A 27,256-nucleotide genomic window follows, 5' to 3' on the forward strand; every position below is an offset into this window, starting at 1 on the left:
GACAGACAGACAGACAGACAGACAGAGCCAGCCAGACAGACAGACAGACAGACAGACAGACAGACAGACAGACAGACACACAGAGACACACAGAGCCAGAGAGACAGACAGACAGAGATAGACGCACAGAGACAGACCGACAGACCGACAGACCGACAGAGATAGACGCACAGAGACAGACAGACAGACAGACAGATAGCCAGGCAGAGACAGACAGACAGACAGGTGCACCCTAGTAGCTCCTTGCAGCGTAGCAGCGGAGAGAGTTCAAAAGTTCAACAGGGCCCGGGGGCGCTGTGAGGTCTATTGTTTAAACACTTTAAGCAACTTAAGCGACTTACACGACCCATAATCCTTTGTGTGTAATTGACTTAATGAACAAAGCCTGCGTACAAAAACACACAGGCCTTATGATCTTATGATCTTAAATCCTATGATCTCATCCCATGATTTCACTCACTTCTGTAAAGCTACCGGGGTCTGGATTTCAATCAACCACGGAAAGTAAAAAGTCTATACATTATAAATATAGTGGATGAATAAAACTTCAATAAAAAAGTTTTATTAAAGTTTGTTATGGCAGTTTGACAACCGGAGAGAGTTTGAGTTTTACAGAGAGAGAAAGCTCAGGACATTCATTTGTTTCGTTGTTTTTTAGCTTCTTTTTATCCAGCAGAGAACGTCAGAACCCGTGCCAAGCTAGTCTATCTGCTGAGGGGGGGGAATCCCAGCAGGAAGGCTGTTGGCTCATCATGAGACATCTGTCCCTTCCACCTGCTTAATACTTAATACTTCATGTATGATGCTGTCAAAGTCTTGTGTGTAAAAGCGCTAGTTTGAGCTCTGTTTAATTAAGGTCTTAAAAAGCTGAGATTAATCCATGAATGTTATTCAAGGGGATTTCGCCTTTTTTTGCTAAATGCTAAACAAACAGAATTTCAAAGGTTAATATTAGGTGAAGTTCTACAATAATAGATCAACGTAAAATACTTAACTATTTTCGAACATTTAGTGTAAAAAGTTTTTTATAAATGATAAATATATTTATATTCACTGTTATGCTGTCTATAAAGGGATTCTTCCACTTTAAGTACTTCATTTCCATTTAGATACGGTTCTAAGGAAAGAAATAATTACATGTAAGTTAATCATGGAGTTTTGAGACCATTTCACAGAGGCCTATTTGTGTACAACGGAAAAAGCGTGCATGTCTGTCGCACAACCTCTTTCTCCCCACGTTATCTTCATACTTAAAAACCTCCCACCGAGTCGGAAGCATTATCATATCATCCATCTCTCTTAAATCTAGCTTGCTTGACATAGGCCTACATGCCTGAATGTATCCAACACATGAATTCCATTATAGATAGATGAAGGCCTACAGTAGCCTACCTATCGCTCGCTTTATGCGCATCGAGACAGAATCAGAAACACTTTTTTACATTCCTTAAAACAATAGCCAGTGCGTCACACCGTCACTGCGCAAAAGATACGCTTTGCAGCAGTCGGTCGTGTCGACTGATGTTGTGAGATCTCGCGGTATCCAGCATACACATGCTGGCTTGATGCTGTACAGCTGCTGCAAACCAAACGTCCCTTATGCTAATGCACAAAGAAGGACCTTTACCGGGGCCTCTGGTTTCAAACTAACCTGATGTCGCTTTACCTATTAGTCCTCCTTGATCACACTATGGACACTTCTGAGTTCCCATTCCCCTTTAAAGTTGTTTTTACTTTTCTTCCTTCCCCAACCACCGCTGACTTAAGTATGAATACATTTTTGTCACAAGTGATTATTCGTTGGAAAACATAATTGAACTAAAAAAAGAAACATACGGACACGCTATTCCTGTTGACTTTGCGAATAAGCTTTTTTTCCTAGAAGTGATGTATTTAGATATGAACCTACAGTTCCCCCTTGTGGCGGAGGTGATATTTATTTATTTATTTATGCTTTCTGAGACAGGTCCATCGTTGCTGACCGTTAATTAGCATCCAGCAATACAATATCCAGGGTGGTTGAGAAAATAAAGAGATAAACCAAAAAAAAATCCAATAAATAAAAAATTCTTATATTCAAGGTAACAATTTATTACCTCTTGTGTTTATATAAAATAATACTAAAATAAGGAATTGTGCGCAGTGTCTGATATTTTTACATTCCATTCATCTTGAGGTCAAAGTTCACCTCATCCAGTGTTTATGGATTGAGTATATCGTCGTAATCATCCGTAGAAGAGGAGTGGGTTTCAGGGCTGACCGGGGAATAGATATCGTCTTCATCGTCAACCCCATCATCACCCCCATGACCTAAAATAATCAAGACATGATACGCAACAAGTAAGCACTGGGAAACGTGCTGTAAAACGAAACACTTCAAAGTAAAAGCAGCCTAAAAACATAACCGTTTGTAAATTAGCCTGAGATACTCGATGCATAACGCTGTAAGAATGGGATCGTAAACTTTAATTTGTGTTGATGGAAGAACTGCGTGAGTGAGTGAGCGAGTGAGTGAGCGAGTGAGTGAGATACTCATGACTAACCTGGGTCCAACATGGTTGACGTCATCCCTCTAGGTGGCAGCTGGTGGCTGCTTGAGGCTAGAGAGGTTGAAAAAATGTAAGAGTCCACTTAGTTAGCAACCTCCGGGCTGTTGGGGTTCTGTCGATAGAGCGAGTGGGTGACACTGAGGCTTTAAAAGCTTTTAAAATGAAGAACCACTAGGAGGGTTTTTGCTTTGAACGCCGTTTGTTGTATTTGATACTGGATCTTTAGTTGGTTTGAATAGGTCAAAAAACATCTCTACTCACACACACACACACACACACACACACACACACACACACACACACACACACACACACACACACACACACACACACACACACACACACACACACACACACACACACACACACACACACACACACACAGCCGAGAGTTTGTAGGAGCAGTCCTCTCCAATATGTCTTCAGTGTTCAGTGACAGAATTCAAAATGGCAGCTTCCTCGTTACGGAACCGACCTCAGTGACATGAAGGCTATCACCACACACCAGATGTGGTGCCCCGCACATCTGCCTTTATGAATGGCTCCCTCTTATGTGTGTGTATGTTTTGTGTGTATGTGTGAGTGAGTGTGTGTGTGTTATTTGTGTGTGTTCTATTCATGTATGTGTGTGTATGTGTGCGTGAGTGCGTTATATTCGTGTCTGTGTGTGTGTGGGGGTTATATTCATGTGTGTGTGTTAGATTCATGTGTATGTGTGTCATATTCATGGGTGTGTGTGTGTGTGTGTTATATTCATGTGTGTGTGCCCGTGCGTGTGCGTGTTTTATGCATGTGGTGGTGACGATGTTGAGGCTGAATGAAGGTGACCCACCATTCGTTACCTGGTCCTCCTTCTGGTCCGCAGTGTACCCGTAGAGTTCATCCCCAGAGGAAGAGGTGGAGGATTCAAACGAGTCCACTGGAGAAGAAGAAGACAGTCATTCTTCTTCCCTTCATAAATCCTTCATTCCAGAGAGTTGTAGTCGTACAACAATATATTACCGCTGGGATGGAGGCTTTGATGTTTGTATGTCATGTTGCCGGCTCTTGCGTCGTTTGGTGTTGCTGAAAAATGTAAAAAATTGTTGCTGCATGTCATTTTAATGATCTCAATACTGTGATTTATTATGGTGTTGGTTTGGTATTAGGGAATAAACCCGATCAACGATGCATCGATCAACGCTTCACGAGCAAGCGCTCCAGACTGCGGACATCGGGGTTCGAACCCGGAACCTTTCGGCTGGGAGTCAAACCCACCAACCGGCTCCACTTACCTCCTCAAATCATCCTCAATATATCGAAACATCAACAGAGCTTTTCACTTTTACAGCAACATATAAAGCCTTCCATGTTAACTCACCGTCCTGGTACAGGGTGTTCACGGCTGAGCCCGTGGCAGGGCTGCCCTGGGCGTGCCTGCGCCGCTGGGAATCTGAATCCAACAGTCGGGCAAAGGAACGTTATGGGAATTATCAGCAGGTGACGACCTACGAACGACTGAATCCGCCATCGACAGCGCAATGGTTTTGTTAGGCCGAGTCAAAGCTCATGTTAAGCATTGAGATGTTAAGGGTGCGGTGGGTAAGACTCGGGAGCTGGAGTTTCCGCATCATTTGTTAGAAGTGCCATCATCCAGGTGTTAGTAAGTGAAATTCTCCGTGAGGATATTTGCTGCGGTGGACGGAGCGTGTCTCCGTATGAGACCGTTTTGATTTCAGCCCCCTCATGCATGTCCAATCAGGGCATTGCTTCCCAACGGCGGAGAAGACCTCACAAACGTCAACTTTAAGCAATGGAGAGGAATAATAGAGAAATGTAAGAGGGGGGAGTAGCTCACTGTTAAAGGTGGACATGTGGACAGGAGGTGGATGGCTTGGCTGATAAGGGCCGTGGTGTGGGGCTAGCATGCCACTGGGCTTGGAGAGGACTTCAACCAAACAGGAACACAACAAAGAGCAACCATGACTATGATGTAATGACGTTATACCTCTGCACGCAGCATGCACTAGGGGGAGAAGACGCTGCACATACGAATGAATACTGACATGACCTCATGCACCGTTAAGTGCATAGAACGGATCCACCATCGATCTATAATAACGGGCATATTCTGAGCACATAAAATACTTACTATTTACAATGGTTTTCTAGAGTTAATGTAATATATTACAAATCAAACACTACTTTTTTCCCCAAAAAAATATGTAGACTAAAAAACAAGAACGCAGGTAGTAGTAACCGGTCCAGCATGTCGTTGCTCTTGTCTTCCCAGAGTGTCTTCACCCTCTATTGACAGAAGACAGCAATAGAGCACCATGTTAGCCATACTTACCAGGGCTCCCGATGGGGGCAATCTTGACCAGACTGAGGGCCTCTCTGTAGTCATTCAAAGCCCTATCTTCATGCTGATTTCTCTGCTGTCTCAAGCAAGCTGAGGTAGTGTGAGACGAGACCAAAGAGAGATTGCAGTGTCAAACACAGGCGAATACTACAGATTACCAGTTATGCAATGGATTAGATTAAAGTAGTAGATTTATCAGATTAGGTTAGATTAGATGAGGTGTGAATAGGTCATTCTCAACTGGTGGTTCGGTTTGGCATTTTGAGTGACAATCACATAAAGATATCTGATCAAATTAAATAAAGAATGGGCAAAACATGTTTCCATGCTTGACATCATTATGTGGAGGCGGGAGAAGTACCTTTTTTTTTTCTTCTACTCTGGAGGCAGAGGACGCAGTTAACCATGAGGATCACCAGCACCATGACTGACAGAGCCACGCAGCCAATCAGCTCGGGAGACAAGGGGAACAGGAAGTGGTCTGGGGCACTTCCTATTGTTGTGCCAGCTGTGAAAGGAGGAAGTGTAAGAATTAATCCAAGCTGTTGATTTGGCACCAAATTCAGTTAGCGAAGCGTGAGAGGAGAGACCTGCACTTTGATTTTTTTGGATTTGGCTAATGCCTTCGGGTCAGTACCACATAGTCTGTTATGGGAGGCCTTTGACTACTTCAGAATCCCAGGTAGCATTAAAAGCCTAGTTAAAGCTTATTTTCTGGATATTCAACTTTGTTTTAATACGGTAGACTACACCACAGGGTGGCAACAGCTCGAGATAGGAATTATGGCGGGATGTACAATCTCCCCACTCGCCTTCAAAATGGCGATGGAGGTTATTATAAGGGCCTCTAAGTGGATAGTTGGTAGGGAGAAGTTTCAGGGAGGGCCACGTCTCCCCCCAATTAGGGCTTTTATGGACGACATGTGACACGTCAACCGCTCCGTGCACCCGCAGGTTGCTGGATAAGCTAAATAGCAATCTGCAACGGGCTAGAATGAAGGTGAAGCCAGGTAAGTCTAGGAGTCTCTCAATTGTTAAGGGAAAGGTAGTTGATCAGAAGTTTGCTATAAATGAAGAGGTGATGCCTACAGTTCTGGAGAAGCCAGCGAAGAGTCTGGGAAGGTGGTATGATGCAAGCCTTTTAGTGACAAGGCACAGGTTGAAGAATTGAGACAGGAAACTAGACAAGGTATTGCAAAGATAGACAAGTCGGGGCAGATAGACAACGTGTGCTAATGTGCCAACGTGTTTGTGTGGTCAGGGTTAGGGGTAGGGCTAGGGGTACGATGCAGGAAAGAGTGTTTAGATGCATTAAATGTGGCAATGTGGTGGCAGCATTGAGGGGGGTGAATCCAGGACGCTGGTTTCATTGTTAAGCCCTCAGGAGGTGTCGTGGGCCTAACTTAAACGAAACATCTGTGAAAGAGGGTGCCCACTTGATAACCCCAATGATACTCTGCTTACTGCTTACTGCTGTATTTACTGCTGTTAGTTGGGCTAGCTGTCTCGTGTTTTTCACCTTTGGTTGGTAGCTCAGTAGCCAGCGTGCTTATAAGGTTGGTTCGGACAGGGGCTTCTGAATATGTGTTTTCCTTGGATTTTGGCACAAGGGATTATAACATCTGATCCTGTGTATTAATGAAATAACCTTAATAGAAAATAGTATAGTAAATAATAACATTAAACATACGAATAGCGATATAAATAAGTAAGCAGTAATATATCATACGTAAAGTATAACAAATAAATATAAATTACTTAAATATAAATTACCACTTCCTTCCGGCTGGTAGTCGAACACACTAGCCACAACACTATCCTGCCTTACCATTTGAATGTAGTGTTAAACTATCCGTTATTATATGTAAAGGGTTTATATGGTGGTATATATAAAAATGGATATATACACCACCATATAAACACTAGATATAGAGGTAGAGTAAGTAAACAAGGCATCTTTTGGGTCTTGGTTAGGGTTAGTTAACTTACCAGTCGTCAGTCCAGTCACTGACGTTACATTCGCTGAGATGGAGATTGTAGGAAACCCTTGTGAGCCTGGTGGACAAGAACATTTTAATCAAATAAATGTTGAGGTAATCTCCCCCCTCCAAAAAATATTTGGTATCAGAAGATAACGAAAAAGGGATATTCAACCTGTCGAAGCACAAAGCAGCCTCAACTGAACAGAACCATGAAGACTCACACAATAATGGCAACCCAAAATTGGTACTGCCAAAGTAAAAGTAAGTCAAATGTATTTACAAAGCACATCTATAACAGTTCACACCGACCAAAGTGCTGTTCATAGTGCATACACTATAAAAATGAAGGTAAAAATAATATTAAATTAAAATAAAACAGACATCCACATATAAACAAAGTAGTGCAGCGGTAAGATAGTTATTGTGGAGGAAGAGCCACGGTGCACAGATGGGTTTTGATCCTTGATTTAAAGGCAGGAATGGAGGGGGCATCACGTGTGCGAGGCGGCAGTTGTTTCAAAGTAAAAGCCCCTTGGCCTACCAGCACAGACCAGCACGGCCGCCTTTGAGGTCGTACAGAGGTGCTTCACGTTGATGAACTCTCGGCACTGCCAGAGATCTGTGACCCCGTCGGCGCACTGGTAGTACCACAGCGGGCCTTCGTTGTGCGCCGTCAGGTGGGGCTCGAATTGGGTGTATTTCTTGGGCTGGGCCCCACAGCCCAGCATGGAGCACACCATGGCGGCCATCTGTTGGTCCCAGCAGGTGTTGCACACCGTCCCCCATGTCCCGTTGAGGTGGATCTCCACCTTACCGGAGCAGCGGTCTGCGCCGCCGGTTAGACGCACGGCTCTCATCTCTGTGGGGGGAGAGGGAGGGGGGGAGGGGGGGAGAGAGCAGGTTGAGAGCGGATACGATACGTCAAGTTGAACTTGGTTGAACTTAACGTGGTTGAGCGGCTTTACTTTGTCTGAACTGAGGAAGACGCGGCCTTTCTCCGTTTGGGAACGCTAAACCAGCTCTATGTTAATGAACCATTTTTGTAGAACAGATGTTGTGGTGGGCCAACACGTCGATGAAAAAAAAGAGAAATAAAAACTCCAACATGGGACTATATTACGGTAGAAGGCCTTGTGAGATAAAACACAGCGCAGCGAGGCCTAGATAACAAGAACAAACACATTGACTTGTATATCCTATTTAGAATATAAAAAGACACAATAAGCAACACAATACAGAATAAAAACAGTATTCACACAAAAGCACAAAACCCCTTCATTTTCATTTACTGAATGTTTCCACGTGTGATTTAAAGCCCTCTGAGCGTCTGCGGTGAAGAAGACCACTTTAAAGCTGAACGCTTGCAGAGAGAACGACCAGACTTCTTCCTCCTCACCTGAGCACACCACCCCGGCGTCCTCCTTGTGGCCGCAGTCGTGGAGAACTCCGTCCGGTGCCACGGGACACGCCCACAGGCTGCTCTCCGCCCCGGTGCACATCAGCTCGTCCAGGTGGACGGGTCCCGCCGTCGCCGGGGGAAACGCCCCTCCCTGCCCCGAAACGTTGACCGCGTAGCCGCAGCCCCGCTGGCGACAGACCACGTCGGCGTCGGCCAGGTCCCAGCGGTCGTCGCACACCGTCCCCCAGCCGCCGTCAGACCACAGCTCCACCCGGCCGCCGCAACTGTGAGCGCCGCCCGCCAGCCGCGCCACCTGGTGGCCTGAGGTGATATAACAGTAAAAATATATATAAGTCCGTTGGGTGCTGCATTGTCCACGGATTAGTTGATTTGTAGACCTGTATGTCCTCGTCTAGAGTGACTTGACAACTTCAAGTAGTGCTTAAAAGCTTTAAAAGTGTAGGGACTTGGGTATAAGCCTACTGATAAAGCTTTAAAGTCACAATATTGTCAGCATGAAGTCACTTATACCTAAGGACTACTTTAAATTCACATTCCGTTTTATCAATTAATTTTATTTATCAAATTAATTTCAGGCAGCCTATTTAATAATTTATTTAGCTGAGAAAAAACATATTCTCTGTACTTTCTCATGACAAAAATGTACCTTACCACAAACAATTTCAGAAACAACCGAGCAGTTATCCCCAACCGTCTCGGTGCAGTTGAAAAGACGTCGGTCGCGGTAAGAGCAGTCCATTAGGCAGGCGCTGCTGCCGGTGTTGATGATGCTGGTGTGGCCGTTCTCAGTGAAAGGGTACACCCGGCCGCAGCCCAGGTCCGCACACACCTGGTCCAACAGCTGATCTCTGGCCTCCCGTACGAGAGAAACCGGCCGGCTCTCGTTCCCCTCCGCCGCAAGACTCCAGGTGCACGTCCCCACGTGTTGCACCACTCGGACGCTGTCTTGGGGGGGGGGGGAGACGTTCACACATTAACGCTCTGTGATAGGATATCACAGATATCCTATCAAAATACAGAAATATTGCAATTTAAAGATAGTTTGATCGTTAATTGTTGGCTACTGTAACACAAATTAAAATGCAGTTTTCTGACCAGTTGGGACTGCGTTTAAATGTGCTTTATGGGGACAAAGGTACTACTTTTAACACCAATGGCATGGACTTACGCACCATCAACCCATATGTCAAGTCCCTTATAGAAGCCCTTCACTTGCTCCCTGTGCACCATAGAATACATTTTAAGATGTACCTATCTGACTTACTTGTCAAATACACTCCTATAAGAAGTCGCAGACCAAGCCTCACAAAAATCATTGAACAGAATTTGTTTACTGAGTTCCATTTGACTGAGAAATATTGGCCAATAAAGTTGGAGCAGTTAGCCCATTTTTCTTAGATGACCATTTTGTTATTGTATAAAAAAAAACATACGACTATCATTGGTGGATACCAATACCCCCCCACTACTAATAAACCCAAATTGTGGTACTGCACCAAAAGGTGGCAGTACCGCAAAAAATATGAACTAGCCTTATTTCTCCTTACGAGATTGACCTGGACTCAAAATTATTTCATCATATTAATCTCTAAAATCAGATGCATCTTCTTCTGCTCTAAAAATGTTTACTTTTCCCACAATTTCATAGAAAAGCCAAACGCCCACAGTCTCAACCTATTTTGCCTATATATATGACCATTTTGTTATTGTATAACTACGGCTATCATTAGGTGGATACCAATAAAAGTGCACATTTTCAGATCTGTACTATTTTAAGAAACCCCTCAATTCTCTTGTGAAATGTGTGCTTGGAGTTTTCTTGATGTTCTGTGCATATCAATAGACATTTTGACCATGTGAATGAGACTTCATGCAGTTCAGGAATGTCAGTGGCTCAACAGGATAATGCTGTGTACTGGTGATCCTTAGGTTGAGAGTTAGAATCCAGATTAGAGCATGCTGAACAAGACATTATGTCATTTAAAAAAACAACATTGCACAGGCCTACCTGAAATTCATCAGCCAATCAACAATCCTGCTCATTAGTTTCCAAGTATAGGACTGCCAACTGACACAGTATGGCATTTAGGGGAACTTCTCCATTAACCATTTTTCCTTCATAATTAACTTTCTTCCTTTAGTGTTCTTGACTACAAATGTTTAATTTCCCCAGAATTTCAAAGATTTTTCAGGTTTATGCTTTGAAGAAAGCCCTTAATTCACTTGAGAAATATGTGCCTGGAGTTTTCTGGATGTTGTGTGCTTATCAATATACATTTTGGCCGTGTGAATGAGGCTGCAGTTCAGATTTATAAGTGAACATTTTTAACAAATAAATTTAGAATACATTACATCACAAAGGTCACGCTATCCTGAGTAGACAACATAAAACATGACACCCCCTCTGACCGTAGTATTATCAGCAGACAGTTATAGTAAGGCGTCATTCTGTGTGGCAAAGAGAAAATGTTTTTGGGGGTTGAGTTCAATAAAAACTCACTTACACAACTGCAAGTGAAATATATTTGCACTGCATCCATGGCTGTGTGCGTGCGCTTGTACGTGTGCTTATGCGTGTGGGTGGATCATGCACCTGCAAAATGATGAAGATAGGATCGACCTCACATCCGGTAATACAGTTCTCATAGCATATCTTGGGTTGGTTTATGAGTTTCAGAACTGCACGCCTGTGTGTGGATGTGTATGTGTGTTTTTTTTTTTGTGCGTCTGCCTTTTTTGAGACATCCATTGTTATCGTTATTTATCCAGCCCAAATAATAGGAAGAATATATTTTAAGATGCAATACAATACGAAAATTCATTAAAAAAAAAAAAATACAAGTAGGCCTATAATCTATAAAATTTCAAACTAGGCTACCTAAAATACAAATAGAAAATCATTATTAAAAATGATTCGGCCTACTGTTGGATTGGTGGCGGCCTGGGTGAACATTGAGCCGTTCCCCGTTGCTTTGGACCTGAAGAGATATCCCTATTTCTCGGTGTCTAAGTCATGAAGCCCTAAACCAGGGGTCAGCAACCGTTTCAACATGCAGTGCCAGTTTGACATTTTCTCATTAATGAGTGTGCCTTAAGCAACAATGTATTAAATATTAAGCTGAATTATGACACAGCGACCAAAAACATTTCCAGAAGACCTGGAAGACCCTTATTTCAATATAGTCCACAATCAAGCATCAACATTTTAAATGTTTTTTTGGTTGTTATATTTGCAACATGGGCTTACAAATTATAATTACATGTGTCCCATCTTAAAACACCACTTTCAGAAACACATTCAAAAACATATTTGCACTTTGAGAAATGTAAAAAACAAGAATAGATGAGAATGTTGGAACCATCCACATCAATATCTTTAAGACATGTACAGCTTTGCAAAACCATTTGAAGGTGCATACAGGCCACTTGCAACAATATTTTAAATATTTTCCCATTTCAGAACCATGCTTTCAGTAACTCACTTCATCATATTTGCACTGGGAGGAAGTGCCCAAAACAGAATAAAATGCAAAGAAAATTGGTATTAATAATTGTTGCCCTAAACGAAGTTCAATTTTGAACTGTGGTGTATCTAAAGGAACAACCTGTGGTAGTGAGAGCGCAGGTCCACATTCTGACAAAAACTATTCACCCAAAAGGCTCGGTTCCATTTAACCACTTGACCCACTATTCTCTGATGTGGTCAGTGTGGTGCGATGATTGCAATATCACAACTCCCCCAGCCTCTGAGGTAGCTCTTGGAGAACGCTTCACCGATCAGCCTAATCAACCCTGATCATTTAAGGACGTATATGTTTGGTCACTTTAAACCATAATTAAACCTCCCTCACAATGGGATCACTCATATTTAAATGTCATAAACACGCCTGTTGTCATTATGATTAAAGTACGCATAATAATAAATTCGTTTTTTTTCCTCACTCACGCTTAGCATGCGGGGACAAAGATAATATTTCCGAAAAGCAAAGAAAATGCATAAAGTTATTTTCTACTTGAATACTTTGAATTGTAAAAGGTTATTTTCTAAAGTGTTCAACTTTTGAAAATACAATTTTTAGAAAAAGGGTACCCTCATGAAAACCTGATATAAAAAGATATATCCAAATATAACAAATACATAGTAAAAATACGGCTTATTACCTTGACAAATACAGCTTGCCAGCAGACAGAAAATGCAGTTTATAAACTTCATTGTGGAGAAGGGTCTCAGGGAAACTGCTCTTATTGCTGTCGACCTTTTGTTTAACCTCCACACAGTACGCAGACTTATTTATCTACTTCCTACTTCACATACTGTGGTTTCCTCTCTGCTGTTGGGATAAACTTCAGTTCACAGAACGCCATGCAGAAACCCCTACCCTTTAGCTTATTTGGCAAATGTGATTATGTAAGACCATGTCGTTTATTTGTCTTAATCAGAGAATACTAGAACTTTGTTAATTTTTAATAATTATTATATATATAGTCCATACTGAATAGTGTTATGTAATTAATATAATTCAGATTTGTATTATATGGACACAAAAAATCATGTGAACCGTCTAAACTAGAAGGACGTCTGTGAATTGTGCATGTTCGATAAATTACACTATAGACGTATTTATATTGTGTGTGCTTAATAAACCTCTGGTTGTTGGCACTGTGTTCCCAGTCCACATCCCCAGCCTGCCACCCACTCCCACCAGGTGTCTCTCGTTAGGTCCTAATTACAGCCATACCACGCTGAACATGCCGGCTATCGTCTGATCTCGGAATCGAAGCAGTGTCAGGCCTGGTTAGTACTTGGATGGGAGACCGCCTGGGAATACCTGGTGCTGTAAGGGACAACAGATGGAAAATAGCCTTCTGGCTAACTCTGGTGCATTTACAGGAATGGTAATTAATGTATGAATGTAAATATAAATAAAATAGATTACGCAGATTCAGTATGTATAACTCTTAAGTGTAAATGTGTTTTTGTCATTGAAAAATATTTTCGATGACAAAAATATGACAAATAAAGCACACAGAAAATCGGAACGATCTTGTATGCATTTAAAAAAGGTTTATTTTTCTATGACAAATCTTGTTGGTTTGTGAGTCGAGTGTTCAAGTGGCGGTTAGAAGTAGAGTTTAGCCATGGCTTGTAGGAACCGCTTCTTTCGTTTCTGCGCTGCTAACTGCAACACTTCCTCTGGGTTACTGGTATTGAGCTCTGCCTGGCCAATTGCTTTAATCTGGAGAGAGAGAGGGGTAGAGGGAGACAGAGACACAGAGAGAGAGAGAGAGAGAGAGACAGAGATTGAGGGGGGATGAGCAAGAGTGAGAATGAGAGTGTGAAAGTGAGAGAAAAGAGGGCGAGGCTCATGTTATTGTGGTCTCTCATTGCCCTACAGTCTGCAATATGTCACCATTCTAACAGATTTCACAGGAGTTTGGGACACTACTGTGCCTACTTCAATGGCCAACACTAGAATTGAATGTCCTTTTTATTTACTAGTTAAATGCAGGTTTAAGTTGTGCGTGTCACTTACTGCTATCTGTCTCTTCTCACTCTCCCCTCGTTTGTGATGAATGTCTGAAGGGGAGTTAAAGGGGAACAGCTCTACATTCATGACATCGTTATGACTTTGTAATATTTCCTGCTAACCGGAATCTTAGTCGACACATCGCCATCATGTTTATCATAAATCACATGTTCAGGGTTTGCACCTCCAGCAATGTGCCTTCCAAATAAATGTCACACAGAAAACTTGCAATCAAAGCAAGCTTTGCTTTTGCGGATTAGTGTCACCGGATGCGCACGCACACACACACACACACACACACACACACACACACACACACACACACACACACACACACACACACACACACACACACACACACACACACACACACACACACACACACACACACACACACACACACACACACACACACACACAGTAGAAGGATACGTGTGAGGTACTCCAGGATGGTGACGTCCCAGATGTAGTCGTAGAAGGAGTCCATGGCATCGTGACTGGAAGCAGCAAACAGACGTCAGTTGGACATTGATACGGGTATTGGGTGCGATTGGTATTCTAGGGACGATCGGTACATCAGGACGTACCCGTTCTGCTCCTGAAGAGCTTTGAATGCCGTCATGTAGTCCGTTTCTCTGAGGAACTGGCAGAGAACCGCGACCTACATACACAGAAGAAAAAGAAATAACTATTCATTTAGTGTTCATGACATAAGCAGTACAAAAACATAACAATGCTTACAATTATTTAACTATTCGAAATAATTGCCACAGTATTGACACGGTATGGATCGATAACTTGATTTGACCTTTCCTCCTTTTGGAGGAACCCCCTTGGGATTGTGGGTAATGCTCTCACCTGGGTGTGACAGTTCATCATGGAGCAACACTTGATCATCCTCTTCAGCACCTGCAAAAGAAGGCGTAAGGATTCCCACCAGCAACCTTTAAAAATGCTCTTGAACTTTTGAACCTCTCGAGTCGGCTGGTGCACAATGTGCGCTTCCTGAATGAAGCAGCCAACAAGATCATATCATCTATTTTGCGCATCTCAGTCGTACATTTTATTAATCTAACGATGTAGGTGCCTATGAGGACACAACCTTAACTCTACACTATTCAGTCCGTGGAAGGAGGGATCCCTCTTCTGTATTCCTTCTCCAGAGGCTTCCTTGACCTTATAAGGGCCAAGGGCCAGGGGAAGTGACATCACGCGGGCCTGTGAAGTCCTTTGAGACTGGACCTGTGATGGAGGGGCTACACAGGTCTCCATCCCCTTGACGACCACCCACCAGATAGTTGGGGCTAGGAGTGGATACAGGGGGTGTGGTAGGAGGGTTGGGGGGGGGCTTGGGGGGGGTTTACCTGGTCGTTGTAGACCTCGGGGGGTACGGGCCTGGTGAAGAAGTCCGAACACACGACCCCCGCCTGCAGGTAGAAGTGCAGAGCGGCCGAGTACTGACTGGTCACTGGACAGAGGAAGAGGAGGAAGAGGAGGGAGAGAGGAGAGTCACAAAGCAGCCATCTTGGACAGGAAGTACCTACAACAGACTTCGTAGAAGGGATCCACAGAGCAGCAAATAAAATTGGTTTAAAGAGGAAGAGGAGGGGGTTTGGATTGCAAATACTGATGAAGCTTGTTATGTAGAAGGACATCATTTATATGGGCACTTTTATCCCAAGAGACTTGGTCAGATGCATGACACTGGCGGACGAGAAGGGGTGAGGACATCTTACTCAAGGATGAGTTAGACCGTGGGGATCGAACCAAGAACCTTGGGGATCGAACCAACAACCTTTTGGCTCGAGTCTAACACACCCTAACGACGACATTATCCCACTGCCTTGTCATAACATGGATACCCTCAGGACGACCATTGGACAGCAAGCCTTTACGGTACAGCAGGGACACATCCAGAAAACAATAGGAACACGAGCAGACGCAGTGACCCCGCCCGGCCACCGGGGGGCAGCAGCAGGGGGGAGGAGCTCCGTACCGAAGTAGATGTCCGCCTGGGTGATGAGCCAGGACTGGTTGTTGGGGTTGAGGGTGAGGGCGTAGGAGACCAGCTCCTTCACCGTCACCGCCACCGCCTCCACGTCCACCGCCTGCATGCTGGACGCCGGACGGAGGGAGGGGTGGAGCACAACGTGAGGGGGATGGGTGGAGTCCGTTGTTGTGATGGTTACAACAACAACAACAAAAACAACAAAAACTATTGGCTAATAAGTGCAGAATAACACGATAATAAATGTGTCCGATTTTTATTCCTCATCAGTTGATACAAACTAAAAAGTGGCATCCGAACCAGTTGGTGTTGATTAAAGTGGTATCGGTATACATCGCTACATACAACACCAAACCACTAGATACGACCAGACCAAACAACAGCAGTGACACTGGGAGCACTGGGAGTACGGAGTACATACTTGAGTATGGAGGAAGGCCAGATAGTGAGGTGTTCTGCTGTGACTTCATTCACAATGTCATCCTTGAAACGAGAGGAAAGACAAACGTTTCTTTACTGACAGAAACGGGGTTGAATGCAAAAGAACAGGGAACACGTCAAAATAATTATTCACAGGATATTATCATCGTAACAATTTTCAGTTTGCTAGTGTGACTTCTGCAGCGCCAGTATCACTTTAACGCCGGTCACCTCCGTTACCTTGGCAACCAACGTCAACACTAGGAGGCGAGGGGGAGAGAGAGAGTGAGAGGGAGAGACACAGATAAAGGGAGTCGAGACTCACCCGCACGATGCTATGGAGCTTGACGAACAGGGAGATGAGTGCAGTCAGAACCAGCGGCTCCTGTCAGAGTTCAGGAGAACGCCGTTAGGTTTGATATATATACCCGTCATATGCCTTGCCGTAACCGTTAAGACCCACATGTTATTCACGAGGTATTCTTGACTCACCCTCAGCTTCTTGACAAAAGTGATGAACTTGCTCCTAAAAAGAGGTTGGAAGAACGGAGAAAATTATTTAGGATGGCAGTTGCTACGGCGATGCTTATGAAAGCCGTCATGAAACATGCCAGCATGTATAACAATCGTCATACAATATTTTTAACATGTGAATATGTATTCTTTTGATATTGAATATAGTAGTCTATACCATTTTGTCCCCGTCGCTACAATAATATCGTTTTTTATAAAATTCATCGGTGTAAAAATCGGATGTTTCCAGGATGTGAACGTTTGACTCCGTTCCGAACTCAGACACCGGCAGAAACCTTCTCAGAGACAAAAATCTCCCACTCTTCGACTTTGAGATCAAATCTCACAATTTGACAACTAATGCTTTTTTGTGTATTTTAACAGCCCGACCATCACGCACAGACAACCAAATATAAACACAAAAACAAAGACTCCATCCATTCCATTCCACGTCTTATCTCCCAGTCAAACCCAACAACCATCCACTCCGGTGAGAAGCAAACCACGGACCGCTGCATGATGCCCATGCTGGACTCGCGGTGCTTGATGAGGCCCATGCGGCCGTCGTTGTTCCTCTTGTGCTGCGTGGACATGCTGCAGATCTGCACCACCACCTCCCACAGCTCCTTGGCCGTGCGCCGGCTCTCTTTAGGCCCCGGGAGCTCCTTGCAGGTGGAGGCCAGCAGCTGACCCAGCTGTCAGGAGGTGGGGGGAGCAGAGTGTGATTGGGGGGGGATTTAGAACATGTTGGTTGCAGCATTACCCAGGGTGCCTTGCTGCTGAATGTAACCGACCCTTACATTTCGTTTAACGATAACGGATTTATGGTTTATTTTCCTTTCCATTTTCTGCAATGCGATTTAGCTTCTATGAACATAATTTACGTCATATCATTTCAATAATAAAATAATAATTGTTTAAAAATAAAATTAAAGAATTGCTAAGAGATAATAGTAAACATTTCATTCAAAAAGGTGTAAAAAGAAAGGCCTGGCTTGAACCATCTTGCAAACATCCTACCTCCCCTCTTCATAATACAAAGGCCGCATCAGCACCATAACATCAGTCAGTCTACCTTCTGCTGCTGCTGTGAAAAGTGCTAGAGGGAGGGAGGAGGGAGGGAAGGAAGGAGGAACCAGGCAGCCTGGTTCCTCCTTCCTTCCCTCCCTCCTCCCTCCCTCTAGTAATTGGCAGGAGAGATCCTACATTACTAGTACTATTACGGCTAAAACAGAGTCCGGAGAAGCCGGGCTAACAGCGAGAGGGAGGGAGGGAGGAGGAGGGAGGGAGGGAGGGGGCACCGGGCTCACCTTGATGTAGGGGTTGCTCTGGACCAGGGGGGGGGGCACCTGAAGGGTCAGGTAGTCATTCTCCCGCCAGTTCAGCATGAAGGCCACGCACTCCTCCCCCACCACCTGCCTCAGGGGGAGGTCTGAGGGGGGGGGGGGGGGGGGACACAGAGGGTCAAAGGTCACGGCTGGATGAACAGATACCGCCTACAGACTTCAACGCAACGCTCTGCATTTATAGATAGACGGTTGATAAATGGCGTGTTCAAAAGGAAACATATTTTCCCACCAGGTTTTTTTGTTGATTAGCCGTCACAAGCCAGGTCAAAATCGACCCTCTAGTGACATCACAGATGATCTATCAATGTGTGATTTATAGATCAGCCTAGCAGTTGCGACGGCACACTGGACAGGCCGGTAGGCCGAGCACATAGTAATCATTTACAATTGTATATTCATATTTTGTTGTTAATTGAAACATTGTAATATTGATTTATTGTATCTCTTCCTTCTAACAAATGTACTAATGTAAAAGCGTATGAATGACTTAAGACAGAACGTTCTTTCAAGTGTTACCAACAACAAAGCATTGAACGAATTCAATGCTTTTGACGGCATCCAAAATGACCTCCTCTCCCCGTCTGTTGACTCACCGTGGAGCCTCATCTCCAGGTAGCCCCGCCCCCTCTCCAGGTAGCCCCGCCCCCTCTCCAGGTAGCCCCCCCCACCCTGACTCACCGTGGAGCCTCATCTCCAGGTAGCCCCGCCCCCTCTCCAGGTAGCCCCGCCCCCTCTCCAGGTATCCCCCACCCCCCCCCCCCCCCTGTACCCTGACTCACCGTGGATCCTCATCTCCAGGTAGCCGCGGACCCGGCTCACCAGGTCGGAGGAGGGCCGGTCTCGGCAGCCGTCGGCGGCCAGCGTCTCGTGGGCGCGCACCTCCAGCAGCAGCATCTCGTTCAGCATCACCTGCCGCAGCCGCGGGGAGAACTCCGTCACCAGCTCCAGGCACGCCGAGAACAGCTGCCGGGCGTGGCCGAAGTCCTGCACAGAGCGGGGGCGGGCGCAATGCATCATGGGATATTAGAGCGCAGGACGGCAGCGGTTGTTTACATTTTAGTTTAGCTTTTGTTATGCAACTTAATTTTGTAGGACAATTATAAAATTCATTATCAGATAGTTTGGATACAACTTCATTAATAGCCCGTAGGAGAAATTTGTTCAGAGATTATTATATTATTAGAGATAATAGTAATAATAATATAGTTATTCAGGAGAAGGGAGAGGTAATGATATATTGTTAAATGAAGCTTAAAAGGAGTATGTGGAGATGGGCATGAATGTAAACCCATGGAAATTAACCCCAAACCGTTTGGTTCTGGGTTCATCCTGTCATCACCCTAACCCCTATCCATCTAGAATCAAAGCATTGCAGGTACAACATTGTAGATAGGACATCTAGCCGGAACTGAGGGCGAATAGAGTAAGCGTTTAGACAACACACCTTTATGGTGATGCAGTGGAGACCCTTGGCCATCAGTATGTACACCAGGTCTTTAGTCAGGGGGTCTTTGATGCCCAGGATCACGTTGATGTAGTCCGGGGGGACCTCCCACTGTGACGCGCGCACACACACACACACACACACACACACACACACACACACACACACACACACACACACACACACACACACACACACACACACACACACACACACACACACACACACACACACACACACAGTTTAAGTGCATCAGTAAAGCTATCAGTGTATTTAAATACCAGGTAGGACAGCAGTGTGCAGCCTTTTCCCTGGACCCAAACAGCCGTAGCACAACCACTGCTTCCGCCCCTGCTACGGTCATCAGCGAGTTCCTCCGCCCACAGGGAGGGGCGAGTACTTCGGCGGGTGACCTCTGACCTTGCTGTTGATCCTCCAGAAGTGCCTCTGGGCCATGCCGTGGACCTCGATCAGGATCTGACGCACCCTGCGTGGCTCCAGGGACAGAATGAGCTGCTGCTCCAGCTGCCCGATGCTCACACTGGCCGAGGCTGAGGGGGGAGGGACAGAGGGGGAGAGACAGACGACAGACAGTGAGTGAGGGAGGGAGTGAGAGTGTGGGTGAGAGGGTGAGAGGGTGAGAAAGTGAGCGGTTGTGTGAGTGAGAGAGTGCGTGAGAGGGTGAGTGGTTGAGAGTGCGAGTGTGAGAGAGAGTGCATGAGAGGGTGAGTGGTTGTGAGTGCGAGGGTGCGTAAGTGGGTGAGTGGTTGTGAGTGTGAGTGAGAGGGTATGGAGAGGGTGAGTGGGTTTGAGTGTGAGAGAGTGCGTCGGCGTGAGCATATGAGAGAGAGTGAGGGGGAGAGAGAGTGTATTAGACAGAGTGAGAGTGTGTGAGGGAGTGTGTCTAAGACACAGTGAGTGTCTGAGTGAGTGTAGCAAAGAGAGTGAGAGGGAATGTGTGAGTGATTGTGGGTATGACATAGTGAGAGTGTGTGAGTGAGTGCAAAACAAGGTGGGAATGTCCGTCCCCCCCCCCCGGGTACCTGGGATGTCGTAGAAGGAGGGCAGGGGCTTGGCACTGAGGTTGATGGTGGCCGACCTCTTCCTCATCTGCTCCACCAGCACCTTGCGCTCCTCCTCCCGCAGCAGCTCCATGAACAGCTTGTGGGAGGACACCACGAACACCAGAGGCAGCTCCTCCAGGCTCTCACACAGGGTCCTGGAGGGGGGGGGGGGGGGGGACACAGGGCTTCAGCGTGCGTTTCCTCATCTCCTCTTTCATTTAGTATTTAGCATTAACATTGCTGCCCTGGGCTGTGTTTTGTGCTGCGACAGCCATGATTAGTATATGGGATTATTAATGAAGCGTTGTTTTTCATCAAGACAGGGAATACAGAGAAAGGTTGTGATGGAAGACGGGGAATACAGAGACTACAGGGAGAGGTCGTAATGGAAAACAGGGAATACAGAGACAGGGCGGGAAGGAAGACAGGGAATACAGAGAAAGTCCATCAAGGAAAACACTAGGGAATACAGAGACAGTAAATAGAGGAAGACGGGGAATAGAGAGACGATTCATTCAGGTAAACAGGGAACACCAAGAAAGTCCATTATGGAAGACGCTACAGAGACAGGTTGTTGAGGAGCAGGTAGGGGTTCGGCGTCCTAGCCACTACACCAGACTAAGGGTCAGGGTGCTCTGTGGACGTGGCTGAAAACGTGTCAGATGTATCCTCTCTCACTTCATGAAGTTGGCCATGTTCTGCCGAGACGTCTCGGAGGGCCGGTCCTTCTCCAGGGAGCGCGTGCACACCTGCAAGGTGAGGATATTGAATGGTTTGAATGTGCACTGCATTCGTAGCCAAGTTGAAGTTTAAAACCAAGAAATAATTCAATCCATATTTCCCCAAAAAGGATTTGATAGAAATGGAACTATAGTTTGTTAAAAATCGAACTTAATAATTATATAATAAGTAAAATAACATGATAACAGTTAAAGCTGCACTATGTAACTCTTCCACTGCAGTTTTTTACTCCAATAATCAATCTGCAGCATAACGTTAAAAAAAGAAAAGAAAAGAAACATCCACGATTCAAAGAAACGGACGAGGCTGTTCACTGTTACCACAGCATCTCAGGCCCGTAGAGGCTGCTAACGGGAAGACGAACATAGTGCCTCTTTAAAACGCAGTGCCATGGGGCTGGCGGCCCTTACCTCCAGGATGAAGTCCACCAGCCGCTTGCTGGGCTTCAGCAGCAGCTGGTGGAAGCGCACGCTAAGCCCCTCCCCTTGCAGCGCGTCCCGCACCGCGTTACAAACGCACAGCTGTTGGCACACGTCGTCCAGACCCCGCTCCCTGGAAGCACAACAGGCAACCGAAACGGTAAGGAGCTGTTTGGCAGTGGTGGCGTTGATCAGTACATGGCGCGTGAAAGTTAAGAAGTTAGTCTGGTTAATGCTCATTTATATAATTTTTCTGGGATATTCCTGACGAGTGAATTCCAGTTGATCAATACGTTTTCTGGGTTGTGATTATCAGTTACATGTTGACAGTTGACTACAAAATCTCCTTTTAAGGATTCCTCCCAATTCATTTTGCACAGAAGAGTAGATATTTGGTGGTTTTGAGTGTGTGTATTTCCGAATATGTGGTTCTATTGAGTAGAGGTGGTCTCACCCTTGCTGGGCTTTGTGGAGGTACTCTCGGAGGACAGACTGTCTGAGGTGGTTTGGTAAACTGTGGCTGGTGTTGTCCTGGATGAAGGCCTCCACCAGAGCCTGTGGAGACATGGAGAAACACAGTAGCACTTAGTATTGTGGTGCGTAACGTGGGCCGTATCTCCAGCTTTTAGGTTTGAAACCGTTTGAAACAGCATTATCCATTAATATCAATGATGCCCCAGTGAATATGTACTCAGTATGTTGTTGCATACTGCGAACTTCATACTTTTTGGATACTTTGGTAATCACAAATGCACTATCTATGTACGCATCTACAGCCATCCTCCAGGCCCCCACATATGGTCCCGACACCCGAACTTGAGAATCGCTGCCATGGTGACATCAGAGCAGCATCTTGTTCCCACCTGGTGGTTGTGGGTCCTGATGAGGCTGTTGATCTGGCCGTAGGGCGTTGCCGTGGCGTCGGCGGGGCCCAGGGTTCCGGTTAGCGCCCGGCAGGCATTCCAGTAGCCGGCCAATCGCTTCTCATCCAGGTGGACATGGAGGGAGGAGCCAAGCTAAACCACACCCACAATAAACAAGAGCACCTCTCAGACCGGTTCCAATGGTGTTTAACATGGGAACCATTAATACATTCTGAACACAGAGATAGTAGAGTATTCCATTTAAGGCAACTCAAGCAGAAACAGTTTCCAATATCTTTCAACAGCTGAAGTTTTGAAGATCAATCCTTTGAAATAGTATTTTTTTCATGCGTGTTAAACTTAATTATTCAACACAACATACCACCATAGCATAGCCTAACATACTGCAGAATAACCATAATAAATTATTCTGTTTCTTTAAACAAATGTTTTCCTAATACACTTTTGGAGCCATTTGAACCTCAACACGAAACAGGAAGATAAAATGCTAATATGTTTCTAAGGATTCTGGTCTCCTACCTTCTGTAGGAGGTCCCGGGTCAGTCTGAAGTGCTCCATGGCCTTCCCGTAGGCCCCCTGGTCAGTGCAGCCCTGCTGGAAGTAGATCCCGCCCAGGTCGTAGCGGACCTGGATCACACACAGACAGGTTAGCATCGGTGTATAGTCGCTGCCAGTACAAGGGACGTTGTTTAAAAATCGCAGCAAATAACAAACTACAATTTTTTGTTACTTCTACAAAAAAAAGAAAATTACATAATTGAATAAAGAGAAGTAATTGAAAGAACCACCAAATACTCTTCCAAAGTAGAGTCAAGATTCACCAAGCCACTAAAAGTGCACAGATGTAAACATTTGTATCACTTTAAAGCAGCACTATCCGACGAAACACGCTCGCCGCTGTCGCAGCCACCACAGGCCCCGCCCACCACAGGCCCCGCCCACCACAGGCCCCGCCCACCACAGGCCCCGCCCCCCACAGGCCCCGCCCACCTGGCAGTACAGCTCGTGGGCGCTGATGCGGAGCCCCGCGGTCGACGCCTCCGTCTCCCCGTTGGCGGTGCCGGCGGCGTCGGCGCCCAGCAGGTCCAGCGTGCGCACGTTGTGCACGTAGAAGTCCTTGTGGAGCCGCAGGGCGCCCTCCAGCACGCTGATGGAGTCCGCCGACTGCTCCTTCAGCTGCCACGGCAACCACAAACGGCTAAGTCCTTTGAACCAGTGTGTGTGTGTGTGTGTGTGTGTGTGTGTGTGTGTGTGTGTGTGTGTGTGTGTGTGTGTGTGTGTGTGTGTGTGTGTGTGTGTGTGTGTGTGTGTGTGTCAATCGTTTCTTCGGTTCACGCACCACAATGAGGATGTTTTCTGTCATCTCTTTCTCCTGCTGGATAATATTCAACCTGGGGAAGAAAACGGCAACAGAAATGTACTACGTTATCATGTGTGCATTTTCCATACGTTTGTCTGCCAACAGAAGGTGATGCAGACCATGTCATCACACAACACTTTCTACTGTAAACCAAGTATGTGGTAAAGAACCGGTGAAACCTACATGTTCATCTGGTGGGGTCCGGGTTTGGTCTGCTTCTCTGGGAAGCTGCTCAGCACGATGGTTCGGATGGCCCTTCACGAAACAAACACAAACACTTATACAATGTATGTACAAACTTTCTATATGCTTTTCTTGAGGAACAGAAATGTAAAGCACACAAAACCAACTAGCACTTTTTTAGAAGAAAAGTAGAAAATAATGTATTGGGATCCTCATTAAGGGATATAAAATGTATTTAAAGAAACATGTTCTTTAGGTGTACCAGTTACAAACATGTACCAGGCCTTTCGGCACAGGGGTGCCCACTGTACTGGGTAGCCCTGCTTCCTAAGAGCTGGGTCAATCTCAGCCTCCACTGGACTATACACAGTCACCAACAGACAGGCAGAGTGGCGGGAGGCTAGCGATGCAGTGCTTTTTATGCCAAATCAGTCGACAGGTCATGTGGTGTGATTTCATCAAAAGGTATGGCAGATGTCAATCAAATCGAAAACTTCCCTTTAGTGTAAAAACTCTAACAGTATTTTGAGACCTGTATACACGCTTATTTTAAGTGCAAATTGAAAATGTGCATAAAAACAGGTGGGTCGTTTATAAGCGGCGGTTGTGTGGGACCCACCAGCGGTTGTAGATGAGCACGGCCATGGCGGTGGTGGGCGGCAGGGTGGAGAGGTCCAGGTCGACGTGCTTCACCCCCGGGGGGACCTTGCTCACGCACAGCAGCTCGTTCAGCAGCATGTTGAGCACCGGGATGCTCAGGCTGACGGGGTGGAAGGGACACACGCACAGAATATGAAAACTAACGGTGGTGATATCAGCTGTCCACACACACACTCTCCCCCTCACACACACCCTCTTCTCATCACACACACTCTCGCCCTCACACACACACCCTCTTCCCATCACACACACTCTCACCCTCACCCACACCCTCTTCCCATCACACACACCCTCTCGCCCTCACACACCCTCTCCCCCTCTCCCCCTCAGGAGCCCCCACCCTTTCTCCAGCAGGTCCAGGTCCCATCTCATGTGGGCGGCTATCTTGAGCGCCAGCAGCTTGAGGGTGCGGTTCCTGCGGTTGTCCACCGGGGGCTGGACCTGGTTCTGCTCGTTCAGCGACGGCTTGGACGCCTGCTCCAGGAACTGGACGATCAGCTGGGCCGCGGTGGGGTCTGCGGAGGAACACGTATTCAACAACAACATCTAACAAGCATGGAATAGTGAACACCAGTAACAACCGTGCACACACTGCCCCGTCTCGGCAAAGACCGAGTATGGAGGAACGAAAATCTAGTTAATTTTTATTATTATAGTGCATTAAAATGCATAATGCACACGTCTTCATAAGGAAAGGAACCTCTTGAGCTCTCTCTTGAAATGTATGATCAACCTTTAGTCAAAATATAGTTAACCGGTATTAACAGATCTACATTCATAGCTTGATTTGACCAAATTAAGGGCAGGAAAGTGTAGCAGATTGGGTGTTCAACTACCAAAGGCCAAGAGGTTACTGGGTTCGATGCCCTTTTGTCTTAAACCTACCTGTACCCAAGACGCCCTAACCTCTAAACATTCCTCAATAACATGAATTGGCATTCAATGTTGACCCTTTGAAAAAGAGCATCTTCTAATCTAAATGACTCAGCAGTACATAGTAACTATGATGTAGTAAGTAGGCACGACTAGCATAAATGTAACAAACCCCACATCAAACATAACACTCCATATTAGAGACCAAAGGTTCATAGCGGCACTGACCCGGGCTGGCCTTGTGGAGGTGCGTCTCCAGCAGGCTTCCGTCCAGCAGGAACTCGAACCAGGAGGTCTGGACCGGGGAACTGGGGCGGCCTCCGGGGGCAGCGCTGACCCGCTCCGCTGCCTCCACACTCATCTTGCCCTGGGAATGAGCAGAACATGGTGGAATGGTTGACAAGGTATTTTTTCCAAATTTTGACAAACTATGATTATTTTGTAGTATATAATAAGGGCTATGATGACCATAATAATACAAGGTGATAAACGTGCAATAAGGTATAATATTGATTGAAACTAATTTTGTTTAAGTCAGAATATTGATAGACATTCAATCATTACAGAAAGCTAGTCTCCAACACTGGGACTCCCACTGTGAATATCCATGGCACATGTCACGTGTCTATTATATGTATTCCCAGTTCAAGAGGTGCCGTTACACAGCTAAACCTCCTACCTCTGATCTCAAAAGATGGAACCCTGTTAGGGCATTTTCGAAACAGATGAATGGGATGAGATTAATGTTTTGTACTTGAAATATAATCTACGGTGGAAACTGTAAAGTATCCACAGGGAGATGCAAGATTGCAAGGTGTGGGTATATGTGTGATTTATAAACTCCTTGGAAGCCAAGGAAAGTTATGGAAATGATTAGAGCCCTCCTTGTTGTGAATGGAGCAGTGAACATGGAACTCTCTGAGACACTTGTGTACACACTGCATGGAGGTAATGAAACTACAAGTGAAGTGCTATTAGTTTGTTGCATGGGCATTTTAGTTGATACAAAGCAGCAGGGTTGCATTTTAGCAAAGTCGGTTCGTCGTGAGATGATCTGACAGCAAACAAGTACTCATGTAACTCGGCTTATAGATGCCATTGAAGATACACAACGGATTATCTCTGAAGATGATACCCAAACTACACAGTAGAAAGATATATGCAACTAACGTTAATTCATGTTTTGGAAGCACTCAATATCACCAGCACCCTTTCTTTCATTGGATAATGCGGCTGGTTTACGTAAATGTGTGTTATTGAATAGTGTTTCCACGGAGACATATCGCGTATCTTACCTCAATGATTGGATAATTAATCTGCTAAAAATATGTACGAAATTTACACACACATTCTTGATAAAATTGAATCGCTTGACTGTTGTTTTCTCACATATTTCCTTTTCTTCATATCCACGGACTTTCCGCTTCCGCTGTGTCACCAGGCGAATCCATGCTGCGCTGCATTTGCGCATATTTATAGTTTTTCGTGAGCGTATAATACATAAACTAAACTTGTGCA

The 27,256-nt window shown here is 45.5% G+C and overlaps 2 protein-coding genes, 1 non-coding gene and 1 pseudogene across 6 annotated transcripts; 1 reads left to right on the forward strand and 3 right to left on the reverse strand.

The window, feature by feature from the left end:
- Positions 1 to 67: 67 nt before the first annotated feature.
- LOC130376074 (T-cell differentiation antigen CD6-like) lies at positions 68 to 12,672 on the reverse strand. 3 transcript variants are annotated; one of them, XM_056583287.1, is made up of 13 exons: positions 12,454 to 12,672; positions 8,944 to 9,237; positions 8,269 to 8,592; positions 7,414 to 7,731; positions 6,880 to 6,945; positions 5,252 to 5,398; positions 4,882 to 4,980; positions 4,387 to 4,476; positions 3,910 to 3,981; positions 3,552 to 3,614; positions 3,382 to 3,468; positions 2,544 to 2,600; positions 68 to 2,310 (listed from the first exon to the last, which is right to left on the reverse strand). In XM_056583287.1, the coding sequence occupies exons 1-13, from the start codon at positions 12,503 to 12,505 to the stop codon at positions 2,201 to 2,203; spliced, it is 1,779 nt and encodes a 592-aa protein (XP_056439262.1). In that variant the 5' UTR covers positions 12,506 to 12,672; the 3' UTR covers positions 68 to 2,200. The 3 variants fall into 3 exon arrangements, with proteins under 3 accessions (XP_056439262.1, XP_056439263.1, XP_056439264.1); XM_056583289.1 differs by having other exon boundaries at positions 2,221 to 2,310; positions 3,392 to 3,468; XM_056583288.1 differs by lacking the exon at positions 4,387 to 4,476.
- A 345-nt stretch (positions 12,673 to 13,017) lies between these two features.
- On the forward strand, positions 13,018 to 13,136 carry LOC130376382 (5S ribosomal RNA; annotated as a pseudogene).
- A 199-nt stretch (positions 13,137 to 13,335) lies between these two features.
- Positions 13,336 to 27,192, reverse strand: ints8 (integrator complex subunit 8). Of its 2 annotated transcripts, none has more exons than XM_056582288.1 (28): positions 27,128 to 27,192; positions 25,967 to 26,105; positions 25,206 to 25,380; positions 24,825 to 24,965; positions 24,206 to 24,277; positions 24,002 to 24,053; positions 23,653 to 23,838; positions 23,182 to 23,289; positions 22,642 to 22,794; positions 22,233 to 22,333; positions 21,770 to 21,911; positions 21,297 to 21,367; positions 20,598 to 20,773; positions 19,975 to 20,105; positions 19,555 to 19,665; positions 18,890 to 19,094; positions 18,072 to 18,193; positions 17,272 to 17,456; positions 16,741 to 16,774; positions 16,574 to 16,633; positions 16,250 to 16,311; positions 15,817 to 15,935; positions 15,185 to 15,288; positions 14,679 to 14,729; positions 14,408 to 14,481; positions 14,253 to 14,317; positions 13,827 to 13,870; positions 13,336 to 13,529 (listed from the first exon to the last, which is right to left on the reverse strand). In XM_056582288.1, the coding sequence occupies exons 1-28, from the start codon at positions 27,143 to 27,145 to the stop codon at positions 13,413 to 13,415; spliced, it is 3,018 nt and encodes a 1,005-aa protein (XP_056438263.1). In that variant the 5' UTR covers positions 27,146 to 27,192; the 3' UTR covers positions 13,336 to 13,412. The 2 variants fall into 2 exon arrangements, with proteins under 2 accessions (XP_056438263.1, XP_056438264.1); XM_056582289.1 differs by having other exon boundaries at positions 27,034 to 27,167.
- LOC130376354 (small nucleolar RNA SNORA65) lies at positions 24,477 to 24,602 on the reverse strand. The gene has a single exon (XR_008893989.1). It is a non-coding gene; the product is annotated as a small nucleolar RNA SNORA65 (small nucleolar RNA).
- Positions 27,193 to 27,256: the final 64 nt, after the last annotated feature.

This window comes from Gadus chalcogrammus, chromosome 22 (genome assembly GCF_026213295.1).
Source record: "Gadus chalcogrammus isolate NIFS_2021 chromosome 22, NIFS_Gcha_1.0, whole genome shotgun sequence".
In the NCBI taxonomy this organism is placed as follows: domain Eukaryota; kingdom Metazoa; phylum Chordata; class Actinopteri; order Gadiformes; family Gadidae; genus Gadus; species Gadus chalcogrammus.